Source organism: Amphibalanus amphitrite, unplaced genomic scaffold (genome assembly GCF_019059575.1).
Source record: "Amphibalanus amphitrite isolate SeventyFive unplaced genomic scaffold, NRLGWU_Aamphi_draft 001627F_arrow, whole genome shotgun sequence".
In the NCBI taxonomy this organism is placed as follows: Eukaryota; Metazoa; Arthropoda; class Thecostraca; order Balanomorpha; family Balanidae; genus Amphibalanus; species Amphibalanus amphitrite.
In genome coordinates, this window is record NW_024883120.1 from 473 (window position 1) to 19,426 (window position 18,954).

The window sequence follows — 18,954 nt, forward strand, 5'->3', positions numbered from 1 at the left end:
GGCATGGTCTTTGTTAGATGTTTGCTGATGTGTTGTGGCTAATTATTTACAGGTTTGGCTGTGTTTAGTGCATGCCGTTTCTGTGATTGGCTGTGTTTTTAGAGTTCGTGTGCTCTTTTATGTGTTTTCCTACGTAGAAGTGTATCTTTGTTCTTTGATTGATAGTAGTTAAGTGATTATCAAGCGTAGCATTGTTCACATTATCGCTTGGTGTTAGTAAAGCGACAATAATAGCATAATTAAGTGTGTAAGCTATGGCATAAGTAACATTTCAGCGATAATTGCGAATATTAATATGCCCCTTGGTGAGCGAAAATAACTAGGCGTCAATTGAGCTGCAGACTATGGCAAAACATTCCATCCGCTCGTTATATTCAACCTCACAATATCCTCTCAATTTTCCTGTCACTTGTCGCTTTCCCGTCATTTTACGTGTGTGTTTGCACCTCACGCCGGCTGTTCTACAGCTTTCATTACACCACCGTAACCGCACGGACCCAATTACCCATGACCTTTAAGTCTAACCTCTGACATTTAACTCGTACTGTGTAACCTCTGACATTTAAAGTAACTCCCGAAGCCTTGAACCCCTGATCCTTAACCCATGAGCCTCAATCCCTATCTCAGGACACGTCCTGTCTCCTGTCGCTGACTAATAACCCCTATCGCTGACTCCTGCCGTGATCCCAATCGCTGACCGCTGACCCCCTACCCCCTGACCCCTGCCGTGACCCCTGGTTGACCGTTGACCCCCTTACCCCTGCCGTGACCCCTGTCGCTGACCGTTGACCCCCTTACCCCGTGACCCCCTGCCGTGACCGCTGCGGCTGACCTGTGACCCGGTGCCCGCAGGCGGCCACTACCCCAACTCGCTACGTATTCCCTCGGACCGCTACACCCGCCGTGTGAGCGACTCGTCAATGCTGGGACAAGACCAGGACGCCGTACGGGAACTGGAACAGCTTAAGGTAGGCGGGCGGGACGCTGTGGTAGCTGCTATTACCTGTCAGTTTCTACAGTAGTTCGTTTGTATTAGCCAGTAGTTAACGCGACATCTTTCGTTGGATAATCCTTAATAGTTACTGTTCTTAGGAACTTTATTGTAAGGTAATGCAAACCTTTTTTTATCGCTGGTTGCAACCCCGTCCCTCCAAGTCCGAGTGTTTCATTATTTGGTCAGGTTCTGTCCCTTTCACTTTAAGTGCCAGTTCTGGTTTATTTTAGGCTCGCTCTTGACAAAGCCGGTGGGTAAGGTCACTGTTCGCGCACGACAAAATTCCCATTGTTTGCCAGCGGCCCAGCGTCACCTTGTTTCTAATTGGCCATGTGCTGACAGCGTGCCGTTCTGTTTGTGTGTTGGGTTAGGCTCTTTGGGTCTAACAAGACCATTTCAGAGCCGGAAGGATGATAGGAATGAGGGGGAGACATTGGTCTGGGCAGGGACCCTAGTGAGTCGCCGGGGCTGAGCCCATCCAGTGGACAGGCCACCCAGCCCCCTGACACTCACCGCACCCCGCTACGGGTCTGCTCCTAGGGGAGCTTCCTGCATGGCATAAATAAGCTGTCCGTCCAGCCCGGAACAGAGGGTTGAGGCGTGGAGGAGAAGGATTTAACTACCCTGAGGATGAAAACGGCGGACCGGGGGACAGCGTGCCTCTGTGCGGCGCATTGTAACGCATCGTGACCAATCGTGTTGCGTTTTGACGTATCGTCACGAAGTTTGGCGTGTTGGGACGTTTGGTGATGTATTGTTGATCCTTCACAAGACCTTTTGGCGTATTCCAATGTTTCGTGATTCCTTGGAATGCCTTCATTTGGCATAACTTGATCCTGATTGCAATGCATTTTGTGACGCATTTTTATGCACACAGAAACGTCTGTTGTTGCTGTGATGTATTTGGATACATGATTGTAACGCCTTGGCGTATTGGGACGTTTGGTGATGTATCGATGATCCTTAACGAGACATCTTGGCGTATTCCAGTGGTTCGTGCTTCATTGGAAACCTTTATTTGACATAGCTTGATCCATCGAGACGCATTCACAGTATGTGATTTTATTAAACGTATTTTACACTCACGGACGCCCGAAAGCTTTGTGACGCGTTTTGATTCATTGTGAAGCATTACGGCACGCTCGTGTGACTGACGCGCGTGCCTGCCGTTTCCAGCAACACAGCCGGTCGGTGGACAGCACCACGATGCAGGAGTTGCAGCTGCAACACACGCGCCACTTTCTGCAGCGAAGACAGGAGGGCGTCGGACAGCTGGGAGCGCCAGGTATGAGAGGGGTTACCGGAGGGAGAGGGCGGGACGAGCCAGGTAGAGGACTGGGGTGGTCCGGCCGCTGTCCTATATACCGCACTCTGTCCCCATCCGGCCCTCAGTTGGGTGATGCAGGGTGGTCTAATGTCTTACGGTATGATATGAAACATGTCCCGCCATTTGGTGGGCTTAAAGGTTAGAGGTAAACTTGTCTATTTATAGAGGAGTCCTTGGTCCCTGCATTCAGTGTTGGGTGTCTAGGAATGCGGTCTTACTGGTGTTTCATTGTGCAACGCCCGCATCTGCTTTGTGCTCTCATATTCCTTGTAACCTTTCAGTGAGCAGGCTCGTTCTAGAAATAGACGGCGATAAATCAAGCTATAATAGCCGCAGTGTCCACTGACTGCGAATGGCCCCGTGTGTTGTCAATCGCAGCTCTGCACCACCAGTCTGCACGTTGAGTCCCTGCCTGTATCATTGCAGTTGTTTAGCGTCTAACTTGTCTCCACGCGCCCTCCCCACTTGTCTCCTGGGCCCAGTTTCACCAAGCTCTGTTTGGGGTAGTCTCGGCGAAACTACCCCAAACCAGTTTCACCAAATGGGGTAGGTTCTGATTGGCCACTTCCAAACTACCCCATGGGGCAGTTCTTATTTTACCCCAAATTTGCCATGCAAACAGATGCTCACGGTCCGTGAGCATCTGAACAAGCCAATCCATCAGCTGTTTGCCGGCAATTCTACCCCAAATATCCGACCAAAATTACGGCTGACATTCGTGGGGTAATCTGTGAATATGATACGAATTGTGAGCAAGAATTGACAGTAAAATAGTAATAAGAACATATTTTATTGAAGTCCAATCACCTGTTATGTTTGAGTATTGAGTAACGTAATGTTTGAGTTATGAGTAATGTTTGAGTTATGCATTATTCATAGCATAGGTACTTCAAGTTTCATCCAAATATTTTACTGCATGTAGCCTTCACCACCTATGCTTGTGATCTGCATTGCAACACCCAAAAGAAGCATTATAGATGTCGCCCATAGCTGAATGCCAGGATTTTTACTTTTTTAACTATTAAAGGTATTCCTTCAACAGTGACCTTGAATACCGGATGAGGAAGCCTTGAAATATAAACAATAAAAATGCACATTCTTCACGGTGGTTATATGCTGACGATGTGTCTTGTTGAAATGATCATAGTACTTCAACTTGTGTGATCTATTCAAATTATCATTCGAGGTATCTATATGCCTTACGGTCAATGTGCAAATATTCCGCAAATGTCAAGACGCTAACAACTGAAATCAAATAAAAATGCCGTACCTAAATCAGCAAGAGAATGTCGTGCATACCTACCTAGGTAATTCTCATTAGAAATAAAAAGCATATGGTGCAAGTAATTCGTAATAAGCAGTTGATAAAAATACCAGGCCAAGTGGATTCGATACTTTCCATATCTTTTTTTTTTTGTCGCTGTTGTGCATATCTCAATAAAGTTGCGTTAAATGTGCCGTGCATCTGTTGGTACTGTATGTATTTTGTAATGCACATTAGAAATAAAAGCATCTGGTGCAAAAGATTCGTAGTTAAAAGTCGTCAAAAATACCAAGCAAGGTGTATTCGATACTAGTAAAACATGCACTAATTTACTAAAACATTCTAATTATAAAACACTAAACATCTAATCTAATCTAAAACATCTAATTTAAACACCTAATATAAACATCACATTAAAGGAAATAGTTCACTTTTTAACATGGGTTTTGAACTGGAATAGCAGTTCCGTAGCTTGGGCTGAGACGAGCATAAATCAGGAGCTTTTACAGCCCAACGATCACCCTAGGCAAAGATATTCTATTTCTCGTCCCGAAAAAGGTGTCTTGCGTTGAGGATGTGTGCCTTGCATATATTTCCATCCAGTATGAAAAGAGCATGGGTCCCGAAAATTCTTCAGAAAGTAGAAAAATTATCTACGAGAACTCTAGAGAAATTCTCGTACTGATCAATTAGGACATTCAGGGGAACATTATCAGATCGAGCAGATCGCCCAAATGCCGGTGGCTGCGATAATTTCTCTGTTTCTGAAGAATTTTCGGGACCCATGCTCTTTTCATACTGGATCGCGGGTGCCTTACAGAAACTGAAAAGTTCTTCCTATACCAAAATATAGAAAATAATATTTTGTTATAAAAAGGTTTTATTTTCTTTGCTGATTATTTTGAACATAAAAAATCATAAATCCGTTGAAAAAAAAATAATTTCGTGAAAGTGAACTATTTCCTTTAACTAAAACACTAATTAATTTTAAAACATTCGATACTATTCGATAATAAAACATGCCATTGTTCTGTAACCTATCCATCAAGATTCGCGGTTGTGCATTGCATTCCTTTCTCAATAAAGTTGTGAATCTTGGAAACTGAGGTGCCATTGTGCCATCGTTACCAAGGTGATTGGTAGACAAATACAAGAAGCCAAATCAAATGTGTTCTTCATTTCACGCCGTCGTGAAATGAAATTCTCGACCAATCAAAACGTTCCGTTGTTTTGCTGATGCTGCTTGCTTAGCAAACATTCACAAGAGACGCCGAAACTACCCCATGGGGGTAGTTTGAGCTGGTGAAACTGGATTTTACCCCATGGGGCAGAATGGAAATCTACCCCATGCCGAAATTACCCCACTTGGTGAAACTGGGCCCTGGTGTCTCCTGGGCCCAGTTTCACCAAGTGGGGTAATTTCGGCATGGGGTAGATTTCCATTCTACCCCATGGGATAGAATCCAGTTTCACCAGCTCAAACTACCCCCATGGGGTAGTCTCGGCATCTCTTGTGAATGTTTGCTAAGCAAGCAGCATCAGCAAAACAACGGAACGTTTTGATTGGTCGAGAATTTCATTTCACGACGGCGTGAAATGAAGAACACATTCGATTTGGCTTCTTGTATTTGTCCACCAATCACCTTGGTAACGATGGCACCATGGCGCCTCAGTTTCCAAGATTCACAACTGTATTGAGAAAGGAATGCAATGCACAACCGCGAATCTTGATGGATAGGTTACATTATCGAATATCGATTTATCTAGTTTTATTATCGAATAGTATCGAATGTTTTAATATTAATTAGTGTTTTCATAAATTAGATTTTTTTATTATAAATTTAGTCCGAACATTTTGATGGGAAGGATTCACAAGGACAGAGCCACCGCTAAGCGAAGCTTGTTGCGATGACTCTGCCCTCTACCCTCCGATCGCGCAATTCCGATTCTATGGCAGAATTTAGATTCCAAAGTTTTACGTGCGCACAAAGCCGCGCACGGCCGGTCCCCTCGCTGACTTCGCCTGGCTACGGCCTGCCACCAACCACAACCATACCTGTCAGGAGGCCCATAAATGTCGAGCGCCCGTCGCGCTTCGAACCCGGACTGTTATAACCGGGAACGCGTGCTCTCACCACGCGGAATCCAACGCTCTAACCAACTGAGCTACGGGACCGGGACCCGTAGATGCTTAGATTAGATGTTTAGATTAGATATTTAAGATTAGATTAGATGTTAAATTAGATTAGATGTTTAGTGTTTTATAATTAAATGTTTCAGTAAATTAGTGCATGTTTTAGTATCGAATACACCTTGCTTGGTATTTTTGACGACTTTTAACTACGAATCTTTTGCACCAGATGCTTTTTATTTCTAATGTGCCATACAAAATACAAACATTACAGATGTACGGCACATAACGCAACTTAATTGAGATATGCACAACAGCGACAAAAAAAAAATAGATATGGAAAGTATCGAATCCACTTGGCCTGGTATTTTTAACAACTGCTTCTTACGAATTTCGTGCACCATATGCTTTTTATTTCTAATGAGAATTACCTAGGTATGCACGACACATCCTCTTGCTGATTTAGGTACGGCATTTTTATATTGCTTTCAGTTGTTAGCGTCTTGATATTTGCTGGATATTTGCTTATTGACCCTAATACATAGATGCCTCAAATCAAGGCCATATATAGGCTCAAATGATAATTTGAATAGATCACACAAGTACTTGGATCATTTCAACAAGACGCAGCATGTAACCACCGTGAAGAATGTGCATTTTTATTGTTTGTATTTCAAGGCTTCCTCATCCGGTATTCAAGGTCACTGTTGAAGAAAACCTTTAAGTTAAAAAAAGTAAAATTCCTGGCATTCAGCTATGGGCGACATCTATAATGCTTCTTTTGGTGTTGTAGATCACAAGCATAGGTGGCGCAGGCTACATGCAGTAAAATACTTGGATGAAATTTGAAGTAGGTATGCTATGAATAATGCGTACTCAAACGTGACAGGTGATTGGGCTTCAATAAAGTATGTTCTTATTACTATTTTACTGTCAATTCTTGCTCACAATTGGTATCATATTCACAGATTACCCCACGAATGTCTGCCGTAATTTTGGTCGGATATTTGGGGTAGAACCGACGATAATCAGCTGATTGATTGGCTTGTTCAGTTGCTCACGGACCGTGAGCATCTGTTTGCATGGCAAATTTGGGGTAAAATAAGAACTACTCCATGGGGTAGTTTGGAAGTGGCCAATCAGAACCTACCCCATTTGGTGAAACTGCTTTGGGGTAGTTTCGCCGAAACTACTCCAAACAGAGCTTGGTGAAACTGGGCCCTGGAGACAGTTGACCTTTGGCTCATGTCTCCGCTTGTCTTTCGTGTCTCCGCTGTCTCCCACAGATCCTTGCCGTTTGATCTGCCTCCTTCGCGTGTCGACGTATCTGTCTACCTACGCTGGCATCTGACTGTCGTCTGCCTCCCTCATGACTTGTCTCCAGATATATCTTGGAGACACTTGTCCTTTGACATGTCTCTCGGCACTACCATCTGTTGTATATCTCCGCTGTCTCCTCGAGACATCTGTCGTCTGACTTACAGGGTGTCCCAGAATTACCCGGACATTGTTAATTAGCGTATAAAATAAGGCAAAAAGGATTGCGCCTTTTTCTTTTTATCATCCTATATAGTCAACTAGGGTGGCTGTGAAATAGCACATGCAATAGATACGCTTGTTACAAGATCAGCCGACAATGATTAAAAATGCCAGCCTTTGCTGGTCTCAGTTGTTTTACGGTTCTCCCGAAACTGGGTGAAGGCCTGTTTTCTTTGACCTGTTGCCGAAGGATAATACGATCATATAAGATAAACTTAACATCAAAGTGTTCCCAGGTCATAAGGCATTATCCCCCAAAACAAAAATTGCTGCCTACACCACTTTTGACGCTTTTTTACATCTGAAGTGGAGAAGCTCCATGTCTGAACATGGTGGGACCCTTGGCTTCCAACAGATTTGGTTTCCAAAACAAACCCGTTCATGGCCATTTGGTTTACGGCATCCAGTTTTTTTACTGGTAGAATATTACCGCAGTAGTACTCCGTGCTAACGGCTGTCGTTGGGCCATCATATCAACCCGAATGAGTGCACGGTAGCTCAAAATGTCTCACAATTTGATTTTCGACGGTTGCCTGGCCGTCTCTGCTGTTGGGGCGTTGTAGCCATCTGACGTTCACACACGCCTTTTTTGGGCGGTTCAAATGACAGAATACCTTCGTTAGACCACAAAGTGTGCTTCAATATAATTTTTTGTTGTATATGTTATATTTTTGGGATGAATTGTGATTTTCGCTGCTTTTCCCGTAGTTTTCGCATATTTTTCAGGCGAGGGACCCCAAATTTCAAAATTTTGCGAAGATAGTGGTGGAAAGTAGACTGATGTTCTTTAGATAATCCTGATCTATTGTTTAGCTAGTTTTTAGCTAGATCAGTGACGTTTGTTGTAGAGCACTTCATGGGCCGGATAAATCCGTTATCCACGGATAAATCCGCGGACCGGATAGGATTGGATTCTAAATTTGTTAAAAAACAACGGATATGGGCGGGCCGGATTTGGGAATTGAAGGTTGAACCCGGATCAAAACGGATCAAAATTTTAGCATTCAACATTGAAGTTAAAAATTAACCTAATGTGTTAAGCGGCAGCAGAGGTTTGATTAACCCATTAGTGCCGGAAGAAGAATTACTTGAAAAATTACGTTTTCTTCTATTAAAACGGCGTCAACTACACCTACTTAACACACATTTCGCCTGATTGTGTTTTTATTTGTCTCAGTTCCGGAAATATGGAGCGTCTATATTTACTCTCGGCATTTACAGTACACAAAAATGGACGGGTTACATCCAACGTTTATTGTTCACACAGACATGACCGATTTGATGTACTGAGATATGATGCCTCTGCGAAACAGATCAGGATTCACCATAGGGGTCTCACACGGTTGACACTGCAGTTGAGAGTTGACACAGTTGACACAGTTCAGTCAGTTGACCTTTCGCTGTGCTTTACTTTGAGTGGTATGGGCGGAAGCACTTCACGCACAACGCGACGTTGCACTTGCAGCAGGCTGTTGAAGGCCGTGACTTGCAGGCCTCGCGTTTACAACGCCTTTGAGACTCTGCCGGGATGACGTAGTGGTGCATGCCGTCATACCGGATGTCAGGGACGGTGGACCGTGATGCTCCCGTAGGTACTGACCTTGGCGGCCCTGTTGCGCCTTCTGTGCCGGCACCGCTGACATCTCGCTGACACCGTGTCAGCAGTGTCGTGGAGATCTGCCGGCGGACGTCTAGGAGGCTGGCGTGTTCATCCTTGGTACGGTGTACGAGCCACGTGTTCTGCACTGCTGCATCCAGCATCCATGAAAATATGGCCCACCACCACTTCTTGATCCTGATGTTTGTGCGATACGCATTGATGCTTTGGTCCATGATGTCCGTTCCGCCCATCTTCTTGTTGTACTCAGACACACAATGCGGCTGAGGCACCTGCACCATCTTCTTCTCCTTCGAGGACCACCTCTTGACTGTCTGAAGAGGTCCAGAGCCCGCCATGTTTGAGGCCACCGTTACAACAGAATTGTCCTTCCATCGCACAACTGAAATGCCATTGCTAGTGTCTCCACAGACCGAGACTGATCCTCTGACCAGCGCCTTCATCGACTTCACTGCAGCTGCTGGACATGACTTCGGCAGTCGGTTGTCTCTGATCGTTCCAGTAGCCCCATATCCGCACAGGGTGAGATGCTTGATGAGAGGAAGGCTAGTGAAGTAGTTGTCGAAATACAGCTTCAATGGTATCTTGCGGATGTGGAGTGGCAGCCTGTCAAGCGCATCTGCCAGGGCGGCGCCTCCCTTGCCGAAACGTTCTTCGTACTCGGCACTACCACGGTACGTAGCTCCCTGATACACATCGAAGGCGATCAGATAGCCCTTTGCGCTGTTCAAACACCACGCCTTGAAGCCGAACCTGATGGGCTTTCCCCGGATGAACTGCTTGCACCCGTGTCTTCCGAAGTAGGCGATCATGCTTTCATCGAATGACAGATCTTGCTCCACAGGGAATGCAGCCATGAACCTTCACTCAAGATGGTCCATGATGGGACGTAGCTTAGCAAGCTTGTCCGATTTGTCCAGTCGCTGATTGTCTGCGAAGTGTAGAAACCTGAGGATTTCGTCAAACCGATCTCGACTCATAGCAGACGCGACCAGTTCCACGCCGATGTCACGTTCTCGCTTCCAGTACATGCGCCGCGCGGGTACAGTGTGATAGCCTGACAGAAGCATGATTCCGATAGCAGTTTTTAGTTCGTCCCTGCTGACAGCGAAACGTTCCCCTTTGCTTCCAGCATATCGGCGGCTTTCGTAAGCGATGTGATCTAGCAGGTCGTCATTGAAAAAATACTCAAATATCTCGGTAGGAGAACGTTGAGACAGGTCAACACTGCTCGGGGGATTTTCTTCTGATCGCAAATGCTGCCCGACCTTGATGTCCCTTTTGACCCACTTATACTCCAGCGATTCCTTCTGAGACTTGGCTCGTTTTTTACGTGGCACACCTTGATCTTGATCAGCCTGCGTTGTATCTGCACCTGACCTGTTTTCACCTGCTGACCACCCGCTGTTCCCAGGACCGACTTCCAGTTCTGTACCTGTACGTTTCTGAGACAGGGTGTCGCCGTTCGCCAAGACTACCTCCGCTGTAGCTCGTAGTTGGTTTCGATTTAGGTTGTCGAGATATCCACCGTCATCGTCATCAGCGGAATCCCCATCGGAGTCCTCTCTGACATCGGGAGGACAAATGAAGACAGCACTGACGTCTTTCTCCTCTTCCTCGAGCTTGTCAAGCGTTTCTTGAATACTCAGTCTGAGAAAAAAAAGCGTAAAAACGTTATTGGCTGCTAACTGAAACTTCACCGTTTTTTGTATACCGTTAGTGCCGAAAGTACTATATATAGACTCTTTCAATAAAACGTCTATAACTGCAACACAAAATTCAGGAAATGTTTCATCTTTGGATAGCAGGTAAGAAAATAAGCAGGTAACACATCAATGAAGCATCGATCGTTTCGAAATCCACTGTAATATATTTTTACACTTACCCTTTTCCCGACGCCATGATGGCACGATCACCTTTGCCGCACCTCTTCACCCTGCCACGATTCAGGCGAGACTGGCTGCAGGCACCCTTGTCTCACTCCCGCTTGACGCACGAAAACGTTTTGAATCGGAGCAAACGTTTAGAAACGTTTCTTTACTACCACCGAACTCCGCGTCTATATATAGTTGATCGGCATTAATGGGTTAAAGTAATAGGCATCATTTTATGACACTCACTTGTCACAAGACTTGTCTTCAAGTGGATAATGTATGCAATATAATGTAATAAATGGCTCAAGAAATCCCGAAATGAAAAAAATATATGTCCACAGTCCACACGTCAGTCAGCTCCTAACAAATGACAGCTCAACTCAAAGTTTGAAAGACAATATTGTGCACCTGCAAGCCAACACCTGTTATTTGCCTTTCATGTCCCTAGGCTCAAAGTTGAATGAAAACCACACCATTTTGCCACAAACTATATATCAACTCACAAACTATGTGAGATGTATGGCTGTCTGGTCCCTTAGATTGAATTTGTTAGTCCAGTTTTGGGTGAAACCAGTTATTAGTGAAACGGATTATTACGGATATTTTTTGGAAGTTTGGCTGCAATACGGGCCATGGGTGGGCCGGATTCTGATATTCAAAGAAAGGCGGATAATGGGCGGATCTGGATATGACTTGCCGGATATGGGCCGGGCCGGATCCTAAAAAGCCTATCCGTGAAGTGCTCTAGTTTGTTGTCCATGACAAGCAACCACCCGTTTGACAACTGGTGCATGGCCCTTTTTGGCCGAGCCCAAGCTTGTCAATCAGGTTTATCTCTTGCTCTCTCTGGCTTCGTTAGCTGATATAATTGCGCTTTGCTCAATCCTAACTGCTTGCAGATGAGCTGCAGAAGCTCTCCAGCAAAAACCATGCCGAAAGTCCGTTTACAAAGTTGAAAACGGGAGTTGTTTCACCATGGTTGCCTATTAGTGGCTTAAGCTGAAAACGAAAAAGGACTACTCTTACTTGACTCTGGATAATAATTGACTCGAGTCGTTACCGGTCACCAAAAGCACACAGTCCCCAAGCTCGATAGCTAAGGGATATCTTATAAAAGTATGATGCTTGTATATCATTAGAATCGAGCGCAATCGCACTTTTAGCCAGAAAATAAATGTCCGGGTAATTCTGGGACACCCTGTATGTTTCTGTGTACATGATGTCTTTATGTCTCTGCGCTATTGTTTAACATACGTCTGACATGTGTCTCTCAGTTGTCTTTATTATCCAGTATTCATGTCTCCTGACGTGTGTCTCACCTGTCTCCATTAACCCATTTGATCCGTGGACGTTTATCCTCTGTCTCGACATGTTTCCTGACGCGTGACTCTCTCGTCCCGTATCCATGTCTCCTGACGCGTGTCTCTTACCGTGTCTCTCCTGTGTCAGTTGTCTCAGTCGTTCCGTTGACGTGTATCGAGTCTTATCTCCATTGTCCCATTGGGATGTCTCCTGACTCGCGTCTCTGTTCCATCTCTGTGTCTCTCAACGCGCGCCCCCGTTGTCCCGACTCCGCGTCTCCTGACTCGCGGCTCCCCCGTCAGGCGGACTCGCTCACACGGGTAGCCACAGCGACCAGGCGCTACTACGTAACATGGAAACGCTGCGACTACAGACTGATGTGTCCCTGCAGCCGTTCGGACTTGGACCAGTCAGTGTGAGTTGAGGTGGAGGGAAAGCGGAGAGGGGAGGAATGCGGGAGGATAGACTTGTAGGTAGGTGGGAACTGGGATTAGCCGTGTGGTTTAAGGAGCCCGTTGAGGAAGGTAGTTAAAAATGGTATAATTTGTTAGGGTAGGATAGGTGACGGTTGAGAAGAGGAATCCTGTTTATGATGAATATAGCCATGAACTTATGAGTCACGATTTTATGAATTTCTACTGCTTTAACAGAGGCTATATTCCACCATTTGCAGATGCAGCGTACTTGCTATCATCTTGATTTGATTATGTTGTTTGTTGCTAATTTACATTACGGGCGCGAAGTGATGTTAGATAGTCCGCCCACATGTAAACATGCACATATTCCGCATTGCAAGTGAGCGGTCAGCTGAGTATATGCTAGCTGAGTATGTTTTCCATTCGTCTGTCGCGAGCCCCCGCTCCGCCCCCTGTATGTATGTGCCCTGACGCGCCCTGTCCGTCCGGCAGGCCACCCTGCAGCGTCACAGCTGTCCCGGCTCCCCCGTCTCGCTGCCGACCCGTCTGGTGAGCGCCCCGTGCTCGGCCGGCGGCAGCATCACCTCTGGTACCTCCAACTCGAGCGCGGCCGCCTCCCGCGAGCAGCTGGTGCCGCTAGAGACCGGTCTCCACCACCTGCCGCAGCTGCCGCACCGCGCCGGCAGTCCTCTGACGGCCGCCAACCTGGGCCGCATCCAGGAGGACTCTGAGATGCTGCTGGGCATGCCGTTGGTGGCGCCGCCGGCCGCCGGCCAGCGGATGTCGATCACGACGGGCACGCTAGCGCCGGAGCCGGCCGCCGCGCCGGCCATCTCTGTGACCGACGAGAGCGGCGCGCCGGTGGTGGACGGCCAGCCGCCGCCGCCGCCGCTCTACCAGGTGGTGCCGGCCGGCGCGCGGCCGCAGAGGCCCAGCATCACGCGCGGCACGGGCCTGCGCCAGTTCTGGGGCGTGCCCGGCTGGCCGGGGCTCGATCAGATGGAGGTGGACTCTGAGAGTGCGCCGGCGGAGGGCGGCGGTCCGCACCAGGACCAGCAGCTGCTCATCACTAACTGAGCCGCCGCCGAGCCGAACGCCGCCGAACGCAGCGGTGGCTGTTTTCGCCATGACTGCGTGGAGTCAAACACGCATAATTCGCTCGCATTTTAGCTGGCGCGGCGTCGCCCGCGCTGCGCACTTGCATTCCACGGGAGGCGTCGCCTGACGGCCGCGCCAGCCTCGCCAATATCATGGAGAGTAGATTTTCGGGATGGATGCTAGGTCGACATTGTTTTTCCTCTCTGGACGGCGGTATAGATGTCTGTTTTGCATGGTTGTTGCGTCGCGCCGCGTCCAATTTTGGTGGAGCTGTAACCCACCCGTCTCTGCCCCTTCGGCGACTGGGTCGGCGCGACCGCTGCGCCCCCCATTTGCCGACTTTGATTTTCAGTCTGTGATACTGCCGTGCGGTGTATGTATATAAATCGTTTCATCATTCCACTATGCATGGCTGGTGGTGAGGGTCGCCGTCGACGCCGTGACCGCTGTGTGGCGGATAGCGGCGCTTCTGGGCGACCTGTCCGAGCTTCTGTAGGCGACGTGGGCGGGCACCCGCGGGCCGGCGACCTGCGGGGTCGGGCCGGGCGGGCGATCAGTCGAGGCATTCCTGGTGGGACACCACCAAACCTGACAGAGCGAGAGAGAGAGTGAGAGAGAGCGAGGGAGCACGGGTAGAGCGAACGCGCGTTACTTTTTCCCTGTCATCGTGGCATGTGCAATGCTGAATCCGAGAGCGGGTATATATGGTAAACGGGACGGCCGGGCCGACTGGTGGGGGCCGAGAGAGCTCCCTCAGTGTGATACCGCGAGCGGGCGCATCCTGTGTGTGTGCGTGTGTGTCGGCTCGGGCCGCGCCGGGCCCGGCGGGGCGCTTCTCTCGCATTCCGCGGCCTCCGTTGGCCGCGCGAGGTGACGGGCCCGCTGGCGGCGGCCGTTTCCGACAATAATGTTTAGTGGTGTGGGCGGGAGATGGCGCCGGTGTCGTCACGCGCCTCTCCCAGGGCGCACGGCGGTGACCGGTCAGCTGGGGCCTTAGTGTATCTATATACTTCAAACCAAGTGTGAGCGCGGAATATGTGTGTAAATAACTATGTAAAAGATCATCTCCGTCTAACGACTCAATGGAATAAAAAATAAACTCAAAGCGGGCGTGTTCGGTGCTTCCCGAGGACCGTGAAGGTAGTGGTGGGGCTCCTCACTCCGGGTCAGGTTTCTCCGCTCCAGGGATCGAGGACTGTGCTGCTCCTCAAGGAACGTTGAACAGTGAAGAGCGCCACTGTAACGGCCTGGGTAAGCTGCCTCGTCTGACGCAACCGTCGTTAAAAATCGAATAATGTATTTCGCGTATTGCTCAAACATTCAATCCATCAATTAACACCTGCGCGCATAAAACACAAGCGATGCGCAATACATGCTCACGACAGTCAAACGCTTGAATACAGTCTGACATCTCGCTAAACTGCATCATAAAATTCAACCAAATCAAGCGCAACAATACGATAAAATTCGCATAAAACATACTCCCGCATATACCTTGCACTTTTCACACGTTCTTATTTGAAATGTTTTAACCTCCAGCGACCCACCGTATAGATATCTATACACAACTTTGCAAATTTTTAGCGACAAGAAAACTTTTAGCATTGACCTTAATCCCGGGCGTATGGGTTTCTTTACCATTTGTTAGCCACCTGGCGAGAAATTTTGGCACTAGTACTTCGCAAACATCCGCAATTTTCCTTTTTGTGAACTATGGCGACCGGCGGAAGAAGTACAGGTTAGTTAAACGCTGTTTTCAAATGTTTTTACTAATTGCTGAGAATAATTTCATGTAGCATTACTTAAAACGAACCATTACGGTTTATTTGGTGTCTTATCTGTGTGTTTAAATTAATTGGCTTGCTTCCTATACTGTCATCAATCACAATGTCAAGGTGTCTATACGTTGGGTCTGAATGCTGTCTTTAGGGGGTTATATTTGATCTCTCTCTCTCTGATCTCTCTCTCTCTCTCTCTCTCTCTCTCTCTCTCTCTCTCTCTCTCTCTCTCTCTCTCTCTCTCTCTCTCTCTCTCTCTCTCTCTCTCTCTCTCTCTCTCTCTCTCTCTCTCTCTCTCTCTCTCTCTCTCTCTCTCTCTCTCTCTCTCTCTCTCTCTCTCTCTCTCTCTCTCTCTCTCTCTCTCTCTCTCTCTCTCTCTCCGTTCGTTCGTTCGTTCGTTCGTTCGTCCGTCCGTCCGTCCGTCCGTTCGCTCGTTCGTTCGTTCGTCCGTCCGCCCGTGCATCGTCCATCCCTACGACCCCCATCCCTACGTCCCTCCCTCCCTCCCTCCCTCCCTCCCTCCCTCCCTCCCTCCCTCCCTCCCTCCCTCCCTCCCTCCTCCATCCCGCCCTCCCTCCCTCCCTGCCTCCGTCCATCCGCCCATCCGTCCAATTTCCCTCATGGTTACAATCCCTGCCATTCCAGGATGTTCTGGGAGTCCTTCCTGTTCCACACGTCCTGCAACTGCCCGCCGGAGGCCTCCCGCAATAACTGATGAACAGCTGCGTGAGATCCTGAACAACCTTGACATCTCTGATATTGAGCTCTCGGAAGATGAAGATGACTTGACCGGAACTGCACCGATGAACGTCTCTGGCGAAAACGAAGACAGCCCATCCTCAAACGACGAGCTGTCAGCAACCGATGAAGAGACGTCCGATCCACCTGCCAGCAGAAGAGTGTTCTGGAGACTCAATGCCGATTTTGGAGAGCCGGCACAGCGTCTCTTGGAGATGGGAGTAAGCACGGGAAGAGTTGAGCTGCAGAAAGTGCTTCCGCTTGACATGTTTCTTCGATACGTATCTGGTGATCTGCTTGCCGTCATAGCAACATGTATGTAGTATATTAACGTAAAGCAAGAATGAAATACGTAACGAAAGAGTTCAAATAAGCGCCAAAAGAACACATCAGCCTCGACCGGCCGCACCGCGCGCACACAGGCACGGCATGATGGAAAGTTCCCAACACAGGATCACGATACCACACTTTTCTCCCCCCTTAAACAAAGCGATCCGGCGCACGTACGACACGTCCACTACGCGTTCGATACGGCGAAGCCGGCTCCGAAGATGACGCCGACTCGTCACCCGCACGCTCGGTCGTCGTCGTCCCGGTTTCCGCCTGGTGATCTCCTCCAGCACGATGAACAGCACCATCGCCAGCGTCGCGAGGTAGGCTAGGCGCTGCGGCTGCTCCGGCGACGGACGACTGCTCCGACGTCACGTCACCAGTGGCAGCGCTGGCAGCGGCGTCGACTGCGATTGGCGCTCGCCGTCGCAGCCCGACGGTCGACGACGCAGCAGAGTCTGTGACTGGCTGACAGGGCAGGTCCACCTCGGCCTCCGGTACTCCAGTGCACTCAGGAGACGGTGCAGACCTGGGAAGATCGGGTGGTGAGCAGCGAGACAGGCGCTCCGCGTGGACACGCACTCCACCCTCCAGCTCATACGAAGCAGGTCCACGACGAGCAGTTACACGACACGGTGACGAGAAACGCGGGCGTCCTTTACGTGGCCGCGGCATCACCCGATACCGGACCCAGTCTCCCACCTGGATGGTCGGTGCACAGACCCGCTTCCTGTTGTCGAAGTGTCGCTTCATCTGGCGCTGCTTTCGGCTGACCCGTTGTCGCAAGGCGGCGTCTCCGGTGCTGCCACCTTCCGGTGCGACTGCGCTGTCCAGGTCCGTCCGCATCTGCCGGCCGTGGAGCAGCTCGGACGGGCTCCGGCCGGTCGTTCCGTGCGGCGTCGCTCGGTACGTGCGGAGGTAGGACTGCAGGTACTGTCGGCGGTCCACCGACTGCTGGTCCGCCATCTGGAGAGCAGATTTGATGTCACGATTCAAACGCTCTACAGCACCACTACCTGCAGGGTGATACGGTGACACTCTGACATGCTTGACACCATGCTTCTTCAGAAACTGTCCAAACTTCACAGATGTGAAGTGAGTACCGTTATCAGTGACAACCTCCCTTGGCCATCCCTCCCGTGACGTCACAGTCAGCAGAAAGTCAATGACAGCATCACTTGACGGTTCACGGACAAACGCCATCTCTGGCCATTTCGAGTAATAGTCTACGAGGACTATCGCATACCTTTGATTTGGTGGTCCTGTCATCGGGCCGATGAAGTCAAGTCCCACCTTATCCCAGGCTGCAGCTGGCAGGGGAACAGGACTGAGTGGTGCGAACCTCGTCTTCGCCGTCTTGTCGGCCACGATGCAGGCTGGGCACTCCTTGATGGTCGTCTCCACCGCTGCGTCCATTCCGGGCCACCAGAACAGCGCTCGAAGCCGCTGTTTGGTCCGGACGATGCCCTGGTGGGATTCATGCGCCAGCGTCAGCAACCGAGGTCTGAGCACAGTGGGAACCACGATCCGTTCACCACGCAAAACCAGCTCACCGTCGATAGCTAGCTCCTGCTTACAGCGGAAATACGGCCTGAGGACGTCATCAACATCACTGAAGCGACGGGGCCACTCCCGAGGGATCTGGTCCATCAGGGCCCTTACCTCAGCGTCTTCCCGTCCCGCTACTGCTAGCTCCTCACGGCTGACGGCTGACGTCTCGTCGGCGAGGCAGGCCACCAGCTCGGACTCGTCATCCTCGACCTCTTGCTCCGGTCCCGGCAGTCTGGAGAGGCCGTCAGACGGGTTCAGCTGGCCCTTGACGTGTTCCACTGCAAACGAGTAGTTCATCAGGCGCACCGCCCAGCGAGACATCCTCATGCCGGCACGACCAACACCCCTGACAGTCAACAGCGATTTCAAGGCAGCATGATCGGTACGTAGCACAAACTCTTGACCCCACAGATATTTGTGCCATTTTTCACAGGCCCAGACGCACGCTAACCCCTCACGCTCTGTGACACTGTACCTCCGTTGTGCAGCGTTGAGCGTGGACGAAGCGAAGGCGACGACTCTCTCGCCCTCAGGATGTACCTGGCTCAAGACGGCTCCCAAGCCGACATCACTGGCGTCCGTCGTGACAACGGTCGGCAGGCTGGGGTCGAACATCGACAGGGCGTCAGAGTCGAGGATCGCCTGCCGGACGTCGTTGAACGCCGCATCCATCTCTGGAGTCCAGGCGAACTCTGGAGCATCCTTCCTCAGCTGGCGTCTGAGAGACTCGACGCGGGTACTGTAACCTGGAACAAACTTACAGTAGAAGCCCAGGGAACCCAGCACAGCCTGCAGCTCCTTCTTCGACTTCGGCACCGCCAGGCTACGCAAGCCCTGGACGCGCTCAGACGACACGGAGATCCTGCCGTCAGTCACGGTGAAACCCAGGAAGTCCACCGACGTCACTCCGATCTTGCACTTCTGACGGTTCAGCGTGATGTTGTGGTCCTCCAGTCGCCGAAGAACCTGTTGGAGGTGGTCATCGTGCTCTTGC

The 18,954-nt window shown here is 49.6% G+C and overlaps 2 protein-coding genes across 2 annotated transcripts in view; one reads left to right on the plus strand and one right to left on the minus strand.

Annotated features, from left to right (window-relative positions):
* The first annotated feature begins 850 nt into the window (after positions 1-850).
* On the plus strand, positions 851-14,668 carry LOC122374259. The gene is made up of 4 exons (XM_043352893.1): positions 851-968; positions 2,171-2,279; positions 12,352-12,464; positions 12,958-14,668. Exons 1-4 carry the CDS (start codon positions 921-923, stop codon positions 13,540-13,542), a joined length of 855 nt encoding a protein of 284 aa, XP_043208828.1. The 5' UTR covers positions 851-920; the 3' UTR covers positions 13,543-14,668.
* A 174-nt stretch (positions 14,669-14,842) lies between these two features.
* Positions 14,843-18,954, minus strand: part of LOC122374256 — a 43,067-nt gene continuing 38,955 nt past the window's right edge. Inside the window, exon 15 of the mRNA XM_043352890.1 lies at positions 14,843-15,096. The gene's annotated coding sequence lies outside the window, so the exon portion shown is untranslated. The remainder of the gene's footprint in view (positions 15,097-18,954) is intronic.